Here is an 18248-nt window from a genome sequence, read left to right as displayed (position 1 = left end):
TTTTTTTAATTTTTTTTTTAACGTTTTTTATTTATTTTTGAGACAGAGAGAGACAGAGCATGAACGGGGGAGGGGCAGAGAGAGAGGGAGACACAGAATCGGAAACAGGCTCCAGGCTCTGAGCCATCAGCCCAGAGCCCGACGCGGGGCTCGAACTCACAGACCGCGAGATCGTGACCTGAGCCGAAGTCGGACGCCCAACCGACTGAGCCACCCAGGCGCCCCAGGACTATCCCACTCTTCAGGAGCCTTAAAATGAGAGCCAACTGAATTCTGGCCCTCTCAGTTCTGGCTTCACAGCTTATGGGGTCTTTGTACTGATGATTCTCTCTTGGCTCAGAAATAGCCTTCTAAAGGAAGAACTTAGCATTTACTAACTTTCCTTCGATAGGATAAATGAGTCAGTACAACTGTAGTCAAATAACAAGACTCACAATACTTTTATTGTGGATCATCATGAACTCATGGCTCTTCATAAATTTAATGCATTTCAATTTGATACTCAAATTGTCCTGATTTGGCTGGGGGGGGGGGCTCCTGTATCCTTTTGACACAATTCTATTTTTCTTTGAAGCTTACCTTCTTTCTGGCACAGGTGTCTTGGGAGTAGGCACTGCCTTAACACCTGCACGAGGAGTTTCTGTGAGGATCTCTGGTTCCTTTTTTTTTTTTTTTTCAACGTTTATTTTATTTTTGGGACAGAGAGAGACATAGCATGAACGGGGGAGGGGCAGAGAGAGAGGGAGACACAGAATCGGAAACAGGCTCCAGGCTCTGAGCTATCAGCCCAGAGCCAGACGCGGGGCTCGAACTCACGGACCGCGAGATCGTGACCTGGCTGAAGTCGGACGCTTAACCGACTGCGCCACCCAGGCGCCCCCTCTGGTTCCTTTTAATGGAGAAAATAGCACGCACACTGGGAGCGGAGCACTAGGGTGCATTTCAGGGCAAAGTTGCTTTGAGGCCATCTTCGTGAGCAAAGCTGGAAGAGGTATTCTTTTTCTCTTAAAGACATGAGTTTCTATTTTCGATAGTTTGAGGTGTTCTAAGTCAAAATTCTTTTGATCCTCTAATTTTATCTCCTTTCCTCTTTATGTTGATTAATCAAGTTGTCTCTCGCTTGATTTAACAATGTGCATGTTCTAAAACAGTATACTAATGTGAGCATTAAAGCTCATATTGAATCATATACTGAACAGATCTCAAGATTTTCCTACAGTTCCCTTGATTCTTAGTATCCCAGGAAGGATGTTTAGTAATTCATAAACTCTTGTTTGGTGTGGCTCATTGTATATTTATCTGATGGAGAATTTTCTGCCACTGTTTTCATTCTGCTTTCAACTTAGGGGTGCTGGTCTTCTAATAGCTGACAGTTTCAAGTTCGTACAAGGTGGTACAATTTGGCAACTGGTCCCCAGCATCCTCCAGATATTGACTTACTGGAGGAGGGTCCACCTGGCCATTCTACCTGGAAATCAGCTCAGTCTACAACGTTCTCTAGAAGTTTCATTTCCTCATTACCATGTCCCTATACTGTCACTTAAACCGCAGTTGTAAGATACATGTGTGTGCGATCTTTAGCCAAACTGGTTCTGCCTATTATCGAACAACTGATATTAGAATCAATACATTTTACATAGCTGATAAATAAATTTTAACTATGCTGAATCCTATCTTAAAACTTACATCTTTTAAAATATATGTTAACACTCTCTTACCAATTTAATGTGTTACATACTGTTATGCCAAGATTTAGAATGAATAAATTCAAAGATTTCCCTAGTTAGCATTATCTTGACCTACTCCCAGTCAACATGTTTATTTTTACTGCAGGGACATAACTATTATTTCGGCATTCCATATAATGAAGAAATGACATAATGAATATAAGCTCTTAAGGTTTTACGTGAAAGCATCCTTTAATTCTTGGGTCAAAATTCACATTTTGCCTTTATTATTATTATTATTATTTTTTAAGTAATCTCTACAGCTGACCTGGGGCTTGAACTCATGACCCCAAGATCAAGAATCACATGCTCTTTAGACTAAGCCAGCCAGGCGCCCCTATTATCTGTATTTTTAATTACAGAGAACTGTGTAGAACTTAGAGTCCTTTTAATAAATATAAAACTTCCAAAAGCAACAATATTAGAAAAATAACCAAAGTTTATAAAAATAAAATGCAATTAAAATAGTAAGTTCTCAGCTTTCTTATATAATTATAAGGAATAGTTTATGGAACTGTACAAGGCATTTAATACAAAGGTTTCCTATTTGGAATAAATGTTTTTAAAAATTGGGATTCCAGAATCGATCCTTGACCAAAGGTGGGGTCTTTGACCAAGGGTGGGGTGTTGGTTGGTTTGATCTGTACCTTTTTGGGGCCTGGCATTTGTTAATCAGCAAGATTTAAAATGACAACTTTTTTTCCCCTTTGAGGCCCTGATCACCGCCCAGTTCTAATTTAAACGTTTCCTGGTAGCTTGTTTCTATCAGTCCAAATTGTAGTTTTCTTTTTGGTTTTAAACCAATAATAAAAAGGATTATTGGCTTCAAACTGTTTAATTTACTTAACAGTTAACTGCATATGCCAATAGTCACCCTGACACTTTCTGGCTTAATAAACATACCACAGTCATTCAAATAGTTAAAGAATGTTACAGCTTTTACTAACAAAAACCTCATGATTTCAACCAAATTTGTATTTAAACAATTTTTCTGGGGACATTTTTTTCAAACGGATGGTCATTCTTGAGACCCTGGGCTCTGTGAATATCATTTGTTTTAGCACTCCCAACACCGACATGGAGGGAACAGATTCTCTTACATGTAAAGCAGAGACTATGTACTTCAGTTGCTAAACGTGAACTGTTTACAGTTACAGCTATTTAAAATTCAGCATCTGCTAAACGCTTCCCATTAGACTAAGCTCCCTTCACAAACTATCCTTCTCAGCTCTGGCCATCTGATTGAGTTCAGAATGCTTTCCCAAGGCAGACAGAGCTAATGTCAGTAGGACAGGCTTCCCCTGGGGAGGAACAGTTAATCTATTTAATGGGGGAGGACAGGTCCTCTGGGGGAGTGAAACTCTTTTGGTTAACACTCTGCCTTGTCCCTAAACCATCATTTCCAGGGCATGCCTCCTAAGTGCAGACTAGAGACTGGGTCGGCTTTTCCCGTAGAAAGCCAGTCATGGTGAGGAGTTACTGAGCTGGTGTTCAGTTGCTGGCTGGTGAGCACTTCAATTCCTTCCTGCAGTGATGTTCTCCTAAATGACAGTGTCTTGCTTTTAAACTTCTAGTCTGTGGTTCTATTCCTAGTCTGTTCCCCACAACCATTTGGAAGAGTCTAGTTAACGGTCCAGAGCGACCCAGACCCAGGGAGTGATAGAAGTGGACTTCAACAGTGCTCCAATTTTTTTTTTTTTAATTTTTTTTTTTCAACGTTTATTTATTTTTGGGACAGAGAGAGACAGAGCATGAACGGGGGAGGGGCAGAGAGAGAGGGAGACACAGAATCGGAAACAGGCTCCAGGCTCCGAGCCATCAGCCCAGAGCCTGACGCGGGGCTCGAACTCACGGACCGCGAGATCGTGACCTGGCTGAAGTCGGACGCTTAACCGACTGCGTCACCCAGGCGCCCCTCCAATTTTTAACGTGTTTGTGAATCACCTGGGGATTTGGTGAAAGTGCAGATGCTGATTCAGTAGGTCCGGGGTGGACCCTGGGGTTCTGTATTTCTAGTGAGCTCCCAGGTGATGCTACGGCTGCTGGTCCAGGGACCACAGTTTAGAGTGGCGAGAGACTGTAAGTTGTGAATCAGGTACACACACAGTAAGACCCCCTGATGTCTTAGTTTTGCATCCTTCCTTTTTTCCTTTACTCTCTGGGGATGATGAAGCCAGGCTCCATCCTTGAGCTCGCCCTGTGCCTGCTTACTCCTCTGTCTGCCTTCCTGGGCGTGAATGGTGACAGTGCTCCTCAGTCCAATGGTCAAGAAGGAAACTCATCCACTTCCCAGTTAATGTTCACTCAGACCATGTTCGTGGTCCCCATTCTTTATAACCCAGAGCTGTATACAGAATTGACGCTCACATTTCCCCATGATGTCTTCTGAGACCACGAAATCTTGAAGCATCTGAGGGCAAACCTGGAGAGTTCCTATTCTGGCTCGATGGAGTTACGGTATCCGGGAAGGGGGGGTTACAAAGCTCTTAAGGAACGTGGAAAAACTAGAGATGCTTAGGACTTACAGACAGAAGCCATGACCTCTCCATACCAGGAGTGGAGAGACTGGTCCTTAGAGCCTTAATTCAGCAAACTCCAAGAAGGCTGGCTATCTGCAGCGTTTGTCCAGTGAAACATTAGGGTTATCACTTTAAGCCTTTTCATTTTCTTACTCCTAACTTGTTAGCCCCGTGTTATCCTGGAGGGGCTAAGGCCTTCCTCAGAGGGCATTCATTCGTGTCTTTCTCCAGTGACACAATTTCAGGCCTTGTGTCTATGCAGGAACTCCCTTCCCAACTGCCACTGTCCTGCAAGGAAGTGGAAGATATGGCTTCACCCTTGCTCATCGCTTACTTGTCTTCCAGTTCTGGCCCACCGTGATGCTTATCTAGTTTTTGAGCCCAGTTATTTCTTTTTGGATTCTCTCTCTCTCTTAAAATCTAGTGTTGCTGTATGCAATGAGAAGTTCCTATGTTCTCTGACTGTAAGTTTGAAGCTCTAAAAGTGGGTTATCTATACTGCTATTTTAAAGCAGATGAATAAATGGTCAGTGCAGTTTAAAAATCTATCCTTGGATTAAGTGAGATTTGGGAGTGGTGTACCCGGTTGCTACTGTATTATGCCGTCCACTTACAACGAAGGCCAGAGTAGGAAGCGGCACAGAGAAAATCCTTGCTATGCTTCAGAGGTGCTGGGGACGCCGTGTTTTGCAAACTGCCATTTAAACAAATGCGGTTCCAGGGGAGAAAGCTCTGTCACTGTCAAGAATAATTATGCTTCTCTTAGGGGACAAGAACATCGTGAAACATAACTGGTAAATTTCCCTTTTTTCTCCTGGTGTTAGGATGCTCACAAATTGGTGACCCACATGTGCAAGAACACCCGACAGCCTTTTTAGGTCTGTGTTCAAGTCCTTATTTTAAAATATTTAGAGACCAGAATACATATGTATATTATGCGTGTATTATGTGTGTATATACGTATACATACATGTATCTGTATATATGTATATCTACATTTGTATATATAAAATATATAATTGCATTGTATGCATTTATGTAATTTATTGTAAAATCCTTTTTGCAAAAAGGCCTAGAATAATCTAATAAAAACCAGTCTCACTTTATATTCCCAACCGGACTGGGCAGAGGCTGTATGTTAGTTGAATCCCAGTAGGGTGCGGATTAATTAATGTAAAAGTACCTGCAGCCCTTCTTCAGTCTGCCTCCCAGCTCTCCAAAGAAGGGAGGTTCGACTTTGGCTTAAAGCTGGCAGCCAGTGGGCCTAAACCCCCGGTCTCCAACCTGTCACCCCCCTCTCTCTAATGCCTTTCTCCCTCCATCATGCCTCCTGCCTCCCTCACTGCCGCCCGCCCTCCGCACGCTGCTTCCAACCTCACCCAGCCCCTCCTCACCCCCCCCCCCCCCCGCCCCAGTGCGGCCTCCCTCCATCCTCAGCCGCGCGCGGCCTCCCTGCTCCCTCCATCCTCACCGTACACCCCCTGCTCCGCTCGGCCTCCCTCCGTCCTAAACCCCTCCTCCCTCCATCCTCATCCCCGCTCCCCCAGCGCATCCTCCCTCCTCCCACCCCCCAGCCCGCGCGGCCTCACCCCCACGGGGCGGCCTCTTCCGGCCAGCGGGAGGGCGGGCGGCGGGGGCGGGGCCCTGAGGGAGGGGCGGGCCGGTGGTGCGAGCGTCCCGGGCCCGCGCCCCGCCGCCGGCCGGCCGGTCGGTCATGCTCATCACGCTGTGCTACCTGTACCTGTGGGCGCGCTGGGGGCGCCGGCCGGCCGCGCTCGTGCGCGCCACGGTGCAGCGGCTGCGCGCCTCGCCCTGCTCCTTCACCTTTTGCGGCGCGGCCGTACAGCCCAGGGGCGCTCGCGTGTGCTTGAGCCGCGGCGGCCGCGTCTTCTGCGTCGGCGAGAGCGAGGTGGGCGGGCGCGGGGCGCGGGTGGGGCCGGAGGCGCGCGGGGGGCGGGGCCGGCGGGAGGCGCGGCCTCGGGGCTCAGCCAGCCGGAAGCGCTCGCGGGCCCCGCGCTGTACCGGGGCTGCGCGCGTGGGGGGGGAGGCCCCGGGCTTGGGGGTCCCGGGAGGGCTGAGCTCGGGGGCCCGGACTGGGGGGATCAGAGGTCCGGAACTGCGACAGGCGGCTTGCCGGGTCGAGTGTATGGGGAAGATTAGCACCCGAACGCCCAGGGCACTGTCCACTCGGAACGTCTTTTCTGACATCCTCTCCTCTACTGTGGGTTCTACAGGTTCAAGTTTATGAACCTGAATTCACAGAAAGACAACAAATCCTCAGTCTTATGTCAGATATCTCCTAAGTGACAAAAACGGCTCAGTCAGTCGCGAGTTTTGCCGACCAGGGCACCCCGCTGATTGTCTTTGCATCTATTTTATTTCGGTTTGCACACGGCCTTTGTTTTTTGGCTTAGTACTTAGCCCGATGGCTGCAAGTTCAGCAGGCCCTTTCACGTGGCGGTCGTTTAATCTATGCGAAACCTCCGTTCCCTTTCTGGAAAAGTGCGGTGCTGCGCAGATTTCCACTGGCTTCACTAACACTGTTTTCGTTGACATTTAAAAGTGTTTGCTTTTAATCGGTTTCCCTTTCCTTTTCGTTCCGGAAAGTTGGCTCACTTGGCGTTAAAGTAAGGTTTCCCATGTGTGCGAAACCGTTTCACCTGCGTGGGAATTAAAATCTTATCTCAGGTTGAATACTTTGTTGTATGCTTAGGTACGGAATTATACTGTGCTACTAACAAATCAAAATTACCCTTATTTGTTAGTATAAACAGAGAATGAGTAACTTTTCTCAGTTGTGAAAGAGTATGCAGCTACTATCACCTAGATGCAAGACGTTTAGACATTCATTCTGCCTGAGGGTCTAATTAGGGCTTAATTGTCCAAGGAACCTGGATTGAGAGAATTAACAAAATAAAGAAAAATTGAGGGGTGCATTTTTCTATTGCAGTTTCCAATCTGGACTCATTTACTTAAAATAGAATCCTTTAGATTAAGGATTTTGGACATTCAAAAATATCGAGATGTAAGTATTTTTGATTTTCTTGGAAGACAGTTTTACTTTTGAACATCTCTATGACTTTATTGGTCTTCTTTTTAACTACGGTACCTATAACTAGTGCTTCTCAGCTCTTTCTGATTGCTCCAGCCTGGTGTGTGGGCACCCCGGCCACACTAGCCTTGGCCTTCGGGGATTCTGTAACCTGATGTGCTCTTGCTATTTGAAGTTAACTTTGCCTCATCCTAGAGCTTTGCTGAAATATTGTCTCAAGGAAATGTTCCCTCATTCTTCAGACTAGATGGGACTGGCTTGCTTTGTGCCCAGATAAACTTTAAATTATCCTTCATATTTCCAGTTTTTTATCTTTTTCTCCCTAGGAATTGGGTCTCTTTCGCTTAGCAGCTTGCCCTGTGATAATCAGTACTCCAATGAATGATGGAGTGGTTAGTGGTTGTGGCCTGCGATTGGAAAGCTTGGCTATTTGTGATTGGCTGCTGTTAATTCAAGATCTAAAATATTGTGAGGCTAATGATCTGGTTCGCTAAATACCTTATTGTCAGTCTACCTAGACTGAAGTAACTTTATAGAAATCAATCTTATGACTTTGTTGTCTCCACATTTTGCATGCTTAGAATCCGATAAATAGAATGTGTATGTTTATATAATTGAAGGTCCCACAGAAATTGATAAGTATAACCAAAGAGTTTATAGAAACTGGAATTTTTTTAAATGTTTATTTATTTATTTTAGAGAGGGGGAGGGGCAGAGAGATTGAAGAGAATCCCAAGCAGGCTCTGCAGAGCCCATCACAGGGCTCGAACCTACGAACCTGTGAGATCATGACTTGAGCCAAAATCAAAAGCCAGCTGTCCAACTGACCACCCAGGCGCCCCCAAACTGGAAATTTAAGGTTTTTGTTGAATATGTACATATTCTGTGTTTGAGTAAGATGGACAATCTGTTTTTTGTTGTTGTTTTCGTAAAAAAATGTTTTTAAATGCTTATTCATTTTTGAGAGAGAGAGTGAGAGAGAGCAAGCAGGGGAAGGGCAGAGAGAGAGAGAGGGAGGCAGAGTCCAAAGCAGGCTCTGCGCTGTCAGTACAAAGCTGGACACGGGTTGGAACCCACAAACCTCGAGATTGTGACCTGAGCCGAAGTTGGATGCTCAACTGACTGAGCCACCCAGGCACCCCTGTTTTTTGTAGTTAACTGCTATATTAATAATATAGTTTACCCATGTAGAGGAGTTTTTTCTCCTTCAAATTTTCATTTGTTAATTAGCTCAGTGGATATTTATTAATACTGTACTATGTGCCAAGTTATTAGGCCAGGTAAAAATGCCTTTTGATCTCCCAACAAGGGCGGATTTGAACTGGATTTGTGTGGAGCTTGACCATTTTGCTATTTTTTTGTTTTTTATTAAAATTTTTTTTAATGTTTATTTTTGAGAGAGAGAGAGAGAGAGACAGAACACAAGTGGGGGAGGGGCAGAAAGAGAGGGAGACACAGAATCCGCAGCAGGCTCCAGGTTGTCAGCACAGAGCCCGATGCCAGGCTCGAACTCACGAACCACGAAATCATGACCTGAGGCGAAGTCAGACACTCAATCGACTGAGGCACCCAGGTGCTCCTGAGCTTGACCGTTTTCTGGTGGTGGTGACAGGGCTCACCTCCTGCAGCCTTAGAGTTCAGCTTTTCTCCTCTGGATATGCCTTGATTTTAGTGGGTCAAAGCCTTTTAAAATTAATTTACTGGCCTTTTGGAGGGATTTCAGGAAGGAGAGCACAGGTAAATGGACATACCCAATCTGATAACCAATGTTGATGTTATAATGGCTGGAGGAAGTGGAAGAACAGGGAAGAACAGGTCTTCAGGTTTCTGTTGGTAATGGGCTTCGTTTCACGGCCACGTACTTCTGAGCCTCCTCACCTTTATTTATTTATCTTTTACATTTATTTATTTTTGAGAGACAGAAAGAGACAGTGTGAGCAGGGGAGGGGCAGAGAGAGAGGGAGACACAGAATCCGAAGCAGGCTCCAGGCTCCGAGCAGTCAGCACAGAGCCCAATGCGGGGCTCGAACCCACGAGCCGCGAGATCATGACCTGAGCTGAAGTAGGACACTTAACCGACTGAGCCACCCAGGGGCCCCAAACCTCCTCATTTTTAAATGGGCTTCTGAGTTGTACCTTGGAGAGCTCTCTGTACTGTAAGCAGTAAGGAATGGTGGGGGTGAGCCCAGCTTCAGAGTGAATTGTTGATAACAAATATCTAGAGATGTTAAAGTTGTCATGAATCATAGAAGGGATGTTGCAGGTGTTTAATAGCCACAGTTCAACAAGAAACACGGGGTTTATGTGGTCTGCAGGAGAGCATCTGATAAACTTCTATTGATCTCACCTGGGGTTCCAGAGGAAGGGCTGTCCTGGATGTTGATCTAAGTGGCTGTTGTGATTTGAAGTGATACTGAATCCCCTCCCCTTTTTTTGTGTTTCTTTCCCTCTATGCAGTCCATTGATGACTTGAACAAATGGGCCCTGTTTCTTGTTTCTCCTTTTATACTCGAAGCAGAACACATCGCATTTGTGACTGAAAGCATCTGGGTGCAAGGTGAGACTTTACAGAGACCATCTTCCTCTTCAGAAAGTGTGAGTAGCATGTTTTTCACTTGTGTCCCATAAGAAAACTATGTCTTAACCAAAAGTAAATTTGTTTTTTCTTTTTCATTTTCTTTAAAAAAATTATGTATTTTTTTTGAAAACAATTTTTTAATGTTTTATTTATTTTTGAGAGAGAGAGAGAGGGGAAGAGCGAGCGAGCAAGCAGGGGAGGGGCAGAGAGAGAGGGAGACACAGAATCCGAAGCAGGATCCAGGCTCTGAGCTGTCAGCTCAGAGCCCCACGCACGGCTCAAACTCACGAATGGTGAGATTATGACCTGAGCCGAAGTCGGACACTTAACTGACTGAGCCACCCAGGTGTTCCTAAAACAATGATTTCAGTGTATTACAGTTATAAATCACATGATCAATTAGTTTGAATCATGAAATTGCTAATACTTGGCTTTTTTTTTAAACCTATGAAGAACCCATTTGTGGTAACCTAAGTGTTCTACTGTGGGCTTTTAAGCCCTATTTTTTATTTTTTTAACGTTTATTTATTTTTGAGACAGAGAGAGACAGAGCATGAATGGGGAAGGGACAGAGAGAGAGGGAGACACAGAATCGGAAGCAGGCTCCAGGCTCTGAGCCATCAGCCCAGAGCCCGACGCAGGGCTCGAACTCGTGGACTGTGAGATCGTGACCTGAGCTGAAGTCGGACACTTAACCGACTGAGCCACCCAGGCGCCCCTTTTAAGCCGTATTTTACCACTCTTAGAAGTTCAGCAAAAGTTTGGGATCACTTTTTTTTTTTTTTAATTTCTTTAATGTTTATTTATTTTTGAGACAGAGAGAGACAGAGCATGAATGGGAGAGGGTCAGAGAGAGAGTGAGAAAGAATCCGAAACAGGCTCCAGGCTCTGAGCTGTCAGCACACAGCCTGACGCGGGGCTCAAACTCACGGACCAAGAGATCATGACCTGAGCCGTAGTCGGACGCTCAACCGACTGAGCCACCCAGGCGCCCCAGGGATCACTTTTAATGGCATTTCTGAATAATATTTATCCTGTTTACAAGCTCAAATGTCTTAGAATATTTTGTTTTATTTTTGGACTCTAGCTACCCAGACTTGGATTAATCCTAATCAAAATGTACTCTCGTTGTTGGTTCACACGTGGCCCTCGTTCACTCATGACTTTGAAATTTGTATGATTAATACCCACAAATTTACCACTCAATATGGAAATGGAACACGTACCTATGTGGTCCCCTGGAGTCTATCCACCTGTCTACCTGCCCTGCCCCTCCCTCCCCAGACCAGTTTCTTTTTAGATATGTAAGTCATCTAGGTGAACAAACACCATCTTTCTGAATACCCACATAATTCTTATAAATTACTATTTTTTATTTTTATTTATTTTTATTTTAGGGTGAGAGAGAGAGAGAGCGAGAAGGTGGGGGACAGGGGCAGAGGGAGAGAGGGAGAGAGAATCCCAAGTAGATTCCTTGCTCAGCACAGAGCCTAAGGTAGGGCTTGATCCCACAGCCCTGGGATTATGACTTGAGCCAAAATCAAGAGTTGGATGCTCAACCAATTGAGCTACCCAGGTGCCCCAATTTTATAAATTATCAAGCTTATAGTAAGCTTGATGTTTTCTTATATATGCTGATGTTTATATGTATATTTTGTAAGATTTCATCTTAAAACCAAGGCCAGCACAAAATATGACTGCTGTGCTGTTAACTTCCTAAATCGTTACTTAACTGTACTTTTTTTTTTTTAAGTTTATTTATATATTTTGAGAGCGAGAGGGAGAGCACACAAGCAGGGGAGGGGCGGAGAGAGAAGCAGATAAAATCCCAGGCAGGCTCTGCACTGTCAGCTCAGAGCGTTATATGGGGCTTGAACTCGCAAACTGTGAGATCCTGACCTGAGCCGAAAACGAGAGTCAGATGCTTAACCGACTGAGCTACCCAGGCACCCCTTACTTGTATTATCTTTATAGGGTTAAGAGATGTATAGCATCTGAAGGAACACAGTTACTGTGCCATGTAGGGTAGAGGCTAAGCTACTATATCAGAGACCCAGAAATGCAGCTATGCAAATAAGCTAGAATTTTCTTTCTTTCTCGGGAGGTGGTTCTGCTCTGTAAGACCATCCAGGGACCTAGTTCCCTTCTGTTTTATTGCTCTGTTATCTGCCCTCTGCCAGCCTTGTTCTCTCTCTTGGTAGAGACTGGTTCATACTGCCCCAGCCACCTCTGTTAACCTCATGCACATCTAGCCCTCAGGATGGGGGAATAGAGAAGGTGGGAGCCAGCCAGCTTCCTCTTTAAAAACTGTGACTCAGAAGTTTCACGGGTCACTTCTGCTCCTGTCCCGTCAGCTGCAGGGCAGGCTGAGAACCGCAGTCCTAGCTGGACAGCCACGGGTTGAAGGGAAGAAGACAGACTAGAAGATACTGGGAGATAATTAGCATTTCTCACAGTTACCATTTCATTTAATATATAGTCTAACAAAGATTTAATTAAGATCTTGCTTAATGGCGGGGTGCCTGGGTGGCTCAGTTGATTGGGCATCTGACTTCAGCTCAGGTCATGATCGCACGGTTCGTGGGTTCGAGCCCCGCGTCGGGCTCTGTGTGACAGCTCAGAGCCTGGAGCCTGTCTCCGATTCTGTGTCTCCCTCTCTCTCTGCCCCTCCCATGCTCATGCTCTCTCTCTTTCAAAAATAAACATTAAAAAAAACCCAAAAATTAAAAAAAAAAATCTTGCTTAATGGCAATACCTTACTTATTTCTTGATTTTCTGAGGTAGAAAGATGCCTGCCCACCAGGGAAGATAGCTACTATCCAGTTAATTCATTTATTTATGATTAGAGGCTTGGTTGGTAGGTCCTGCAACCAGAAGCTGGAGACATTTAAAGCTAATTTTTGGACCACCCTATTACACCGAATTCCATTTTATAAGTTGGTCCTTTGTAAGGAATTGATCTCGGGCCCCTGGCTGGCTCAGCCGGTAGAGCATGCAGCTCTTGATCTCAGGGTCATGAGTTCAAGCCCTGTGTTGGATATGGAGTCTACTTTAAAAAAAGGACTTGAGGGGAACCTGGGTGTCTCAGTTGGTTAACGTCTGACTCTTGATTTCAGCTCAGGTCATGATCTCTCCGTCCTGAATTTGAGCACTTGAGTGCCTTGCTGGGGCTTGGGATTTTCTCTTTCCCTCTTTCTCCTTGCACCTCCCCCACGTGCGCGCACGCGTGCACTCTCTCTCTCTCTCTCTCTCTCTCTCTCTCTCTCTCTAATAAACTTAAAAAAAAAAATAAAAAAGGAGTTGATCTTGTATCTCACTGTCCTCATTCAGGTTGATTGCTTAATGGGATTTCGCATGGGGGGCTGTTATCAATCTATTTTGCACTTAATTCTAAAGTCATTTGAGTTTAACAGGACCCTAAGATACTAAGTTGAAAATATAAATGTAAGAAAAGACTTTTGAACTTAATGAAAAGTTACATTCTTCCATATTCCTAGGATTATAGAACTCCTACAGATACTTAAAATATCTTTTTTTTCTTTTTTATTAAAAAAAATTTTTTTTTTTTTTAACATTTATTTATTTTTGAGACAGAGAGAGACAGAGCATGAACGGGGGAGGGTCAGAGAGAGGGAGACACAGAATCTGAAACAGGCTCCGGGCTCTGAACTGTCAGCACAAACTCACGGACCGTGAGATCATGACCTGAGCCGAAGTCGGCCGCTTAACCAACTGAGCCACCCAGGCGCCCCTTAAAATACCATTTTGAATTTGGGATAGCTCAAATGGTTTTCGTTTGTGGTCATTCTATAGACCGTAACAACAAATAAGTGAATCTTGGGAATTCAGTTTTTCAAAAAACAGCATTCATATATTCATATTTTCACTTACTTAGTCATTCATTAACCTGTTTATTGACCATCTACTATGTTCCAATTATTTTGCTAGGTGCTGTAACAAATACCAGTGGAGCATGATACATTCAGCTCAATTTTCAATATCTTCTGTACTGATATCAGCAGTCCTATTTAGTAAGAATTGATGACCCAAAAAACTTACATAATTCTTTGCTGCAGAAAATTCACTTATGTTCCTTGTACTCTTACCGAGGCATTCATTCACTCATCCAAGGTTTATCAAGTGCCTATTATATGCCGGCTTGTGTGCCAGAGCTGGAGTTATGTGTCATGTGGAGGTGACAGATGCATTCAGAGATGATGGTCCCTGTCATCTTAAGGAGCTCACAGTGTGGGAGGGAAGGCAGCTAAGTAAAGGAACAATTAAAGTTTCAACATGATAAGTGCAGTGAGAAGGCATGGATAGGGGTGGTGGGCAACCTGTCTACGTAGGGGTGAGGACAGGAAGGACCTTTCAGCAGAGGTCATGTCTGAGCCTTACAGGAAAAAACAGGAATTTGGTGCAGAGGAAGGAAGGGCTTCCCAGGCAGAACAGCAAGGGCACAAGCACACAGAAGTTTGCACCTGAGGCAACCACACATGGTCCAGTAAAATTGGAGTCTCTGGTGACATGAGTTGGGGGAGTGGTCCAAGATAAGGACAGAGGGGAAAGATGGGGCTGGACTGCTGTATGGGAAATTACCTGGGTGTAGCAGTAGCTTCTAGGAACATTGCCAAGGCAAGGGTGCCTGGCTGGCAGTCAGTGGAGCACACGACTCTCGATCTCAGGGTTGTGAGTTTGAGCCCCACATTGGGTGTGGAGATTACTTAAAAAATAAAATCTTAAACATTGCCGGGCAGGTTCTCTCAACAGTTACAGAGTCGAGAAGCTTGCAGATCAAGTTAAGATGCATAATTCACAGCTTATTAAATAATTTTGGAACATGCACAAGGAACACCTGGAGAGATTAGGGGTCAGTTAACACTTAGGATCAGGGGCCTGCAGTGTGGAAGGACTGTACACCTGAATCCTGGGCTGTGCAGTGTTCACACATCCTGCCTCTTTGCTGCACCAGCCTTCCTCACCAAAGGCGTAGGTACAGGAGCCAGAGATGAGGTTAAAACTGGGGGCTCAGCAGATGGAGGGTGCATGGGGCCAGCCACACTTGTTCTCTTGGAGAGACTCAGGACGTGTATGTGCGTGGGGCCAGCCACACTTGTTCTCTTGGAGAGACTCAGGACGTGTATGTGCGTGGGGCCAGCCACACTTGTTCTCTTGGAGAGACTCAGGACATGTGTGCCTGGAAGTGCTGTGCCATGCCACCTGTGCTTCTTATCTGTTTTTAGAGACTATACATGGGGCCCTAATGGGTGACTGATTTAGGGATGATATACTGCCAATCTGGAGGTGGTGTAATTTGTGTGTTAAATTTTTTTTTTAACGTTTGTTTTTGAGAGAGACAGAGCGTGAGCAGGGGAGGGGCGGAGAGAGAGGGAGACACAGAATCCGAAGCAGGCTTCAGGCTCCGAGCTGCCAGCGCAGAGCCCAACGTGGGACTCGAACCCATGAACTGTGAGATCGTGACCTGAGCTGAAGTCGAACTCTTAACTGAGCCCCCCAGGGACCCCTTAATATTTAAGATTTACTTGGTCCGTCCATGACTTTCTGCCTAGGGGTAATAAATACTCTCTGTTCTTTCCTTTTTATCTGGGTTCATTACAAATATTTTCCATTTGTTTCATCTGTCTTTAGGGTGTCTGACAAGTTCCTAACTTGATGTACAAGTCCCATCCATGCTGTTGGTTTTTCTTGTTTTCTGTGTAGCAGAACTGAATATCCTTCAGTCGTACAAACACGCATGTGCACAGATCACGAGAAGTTTATGTGTGCTAGTTAGGAACTTGGACTTCACCCAATGGGCAGTCGTTTTTGGTGGATGCTGGATCATTCGTGGAGATCGGGAATATGGCAGGGAGGGCTGGTGGAGGGACTGCTAAAAGCAATGCAATTTTGTGCGTTGTTTGGTCAGCTTTGCTGAAATAACACATGGCCCTAGCACCTCAATTGCTTCTAACAAATATTGGTTTCTTGCTCATGTTACAATATAGGCTCAGCAGGTTCGCTGTATTAAGCTGTGACTCTGCTCTGGGCTCTGCTCCATGCATCCGTCTTGTGCAGGGACCCAGACTGAAGGAGCATGTCCGTCTGGGGACATGCCATTCGCGTGCAGATGGCAGGAGTATGAGCTGGCAGAAACTCGGTGTAGTAGATGGTTTGTACACCCAGGGTTATGTGGTGGAATGACGTTCTGGGACTTCCAAGGCCAGGTCATAAGAAACTTTGCAGCTTCCGCCTGGGCTCTTGGAACTCAGCTCCCATGCTGCCAAGTGAGGAAGCTCCTGCTGGTGGGCAACCATCTTGGGGAACCATCTTGGATGGGGATCATCTGGGCCCAGTTGAGGCACCTTAGCCGCATGGAGCGGAGTTGAATTGTCCCTGCCAAGCCCTGCCCCTATTGAGATTGAGCAAAATGAACGATTAGCTTAAGCCACTAAATATGGGAGTTGTTTGTTGCCCAGCGATGGGTAACTGGAACACCTGGGCTATCTTTTAAATCTTCTGCTCTCAGCTTCCCAGGATCAGTGGGGTGGGCACGTAAAGTGGGCAGTGAGCACTTGGGGATGCTAATGCAGTATACCTTAGGGGGCCTCAGGTGCTTAGGGGACACATACGGAACCCAAGAAATAGAAAAAGGGTGTGTTAACAGGGGTATTTCTGTTATTTTCTGACTAACTCTCACCTACTCAGAAGATTAAGGTACCTGAACCCTCCTTTTCCTTGGGTGTCTGCTCAGTCCTGGTTTTCAAGTACCACTTGGTTTCATCCATCAGCTCATTACAGCTCCTGCTTGCTATGGAGTTGTGACGCCCCTTACACTGTCACTCGATTTTCCGGTACCCTTCTCCTAAAAGTGCCACAGGGCACGTTATCCTTGGAAGTAACAGAGCGTGAGAATGAAGTTTGTCGTGATCCTTTCCCTCTGTGTTTCCAAACCTGAAGTCTGCAGGGTTACCCTCACGTCAGAGGTAACCCCCTTCCTTCGCTCTCCCAGCGTCACACGCTTCCCATCTCTGCGTGCCTCACACTCCTCCATCCAGTTTGTCACTAGAAATTTTAAAAACCAGGTGCACCTGGGTACCTCGGTTGAGCGTCTGACTTCGGCTCCGGTCATGATCTCACAGTCGTGGGTTCAAGCCCCACGTCAGGCTCTGTGCTGATTGTTCAGAGCCGGGAGCCTGCTTTGGCTTCTGTGTCGCCCCTCTCTTTCTGCCCCTCCCCTGCTGACACTCTCTCTCAAAACTAAAATAAACATTAAAAAAATTATAAAAATCTAACGTGTGATTAAGTTGATTTGGAAGAAAGGAATAAGAGCCAGCTACATTAGCAACATCAATTATCTGACTGGAGAACTGATTGTAACTTGTTGTAGTCTGGGTTCTTCAGAGAAGCAGACCCAACAGGGAGTGTGTGTGTGTGTGCACCACAGTAGGTGTGGCTGTTGAGTCAGGAGGTCATCTGAGGGCAGAATTCCTTCTTCCTTGGGGGACCTCAGTCTTTTTCTCAGAAGGTCTTCAACTGATTGGGTGAGGCTCACCCACATTATGGTGGATAAACTGCTTGACTCAAAGTCCACTGACTTAAAATGCTAATCACATCTAAAAAACACCTTCAGGGTTACATCAGGATGGAAATTTGGCTACATGTCTGGGTACCGTGGCCTAGCTGAGTTGACGCATAAAATTAGTCATCACTTGGTTAACTATCAACTGGCTATTCCCACCTTTGCTGTAGAACTTCAGCCCACCGTGTGCTGCGGGCGGCCTTGGGAAGGACAGTTGGTTAGACAGCCACCCCTGAGAATTGAAGCGAGTGCCTCTTGGCCCTGGGCCTTCCTCATGGACGTGCGCTGAGTGGAGCAGGTGCACCACCGCTGCCTGCTGTCAATCAGGGTGACGACAAGTCAGGAGCTTTGGTTATGGAAGGGATTTCTGCCAGGAAATCCCTTTGTGCAGGGCTGACCAGGGCTTCCTTAGCTTTAATCTTTGGGAGTAAGCCTTGGGTTTGACTTCCCCTTTCTTTCTCGGTCCCTTTGTTTCCACCTTGAAGGGCAAAGTGGAAGTGCCCTGTTTGCTCTCAGACCAACGGCCCTGGATGCATCAGTGACAGTGTGGCTTTGCTTTGATGGAGCACACAGCGCTGCTTGAGGAGTTTGCACGGTCTGTGGCTCGTGGACCACGTTTCTAACAAAAAGGAAATGCACTTAGGTGAGGAAACAGCTGGCTGAGTTGAGAAACTTGATCAGGGACCTGTGTGTATTGTTCTCTGGCCGCTTCCTGTCCTTCCCCACGCTTCGTTTATCTCCCACTTCTCTCTTCCTGGGGGCGGGGGTGGGGGGAGAATTTAATTATTGGCTC

The 18248-nt window shown here is 45.8% G+C and overlaps 1 protein-coding gene across 6 annotated transcripts in view; it reads left to right on the top strand.

Annotated features, from left to right (window-relative positions):
- HLCS (holocarboxylase synthetase) overlaps window positions 1–18248 on the top strand; it is a 231872-nt gene that overhangs the window by 6736 nt on the left and 206888 nt on the right. For 2 of the 6 annotated variants that reach the window (XR_015240443.1, XM_025914000.2), the window contains exons 1-3: window positions 5893–6155; window positions 7197–7271; window positions 9756–9893. Coding sequence is in view for 2 of the 6 variants with exons in the window: in XM_025914000.2 (XP_025769785.2) it covers window positions 5961–6155; window positions 7197–7271; window positions 9756–9893 (408 nt within the window). In the remaining 4 variants the exon portion in view is untranslated. Of the gene's footprint in view, window positions 1–888; window positions 992–5892; window positions 6156–7196; window positions 7272–9755; window positions 9894–18248 lie in introns of those variants that run through there. The other 4 variants (XM_086675953.1, XM_086675951.1, XM_025914001.2 and 1 more) reach the window with 4 other exon arrangements.

Source organism: Puma concolor, chromosome C2 (assembly GCF_028749965.1).
Source record: "Puma concolor isolate L17-30 chromosome C2, mPumCon1.1.hap2, whole genome shotgun sequence".
Lineage (NCBI taxonomy): Eukaryota > Metazoa > Chordata > Mammalia > Carnivora > Felidae > Puma > Puma concolor.
Note: the sequence above shows the minus strand (reverse complement) of the source record. Positions and strands in the feature narration are given on the sequence as shown.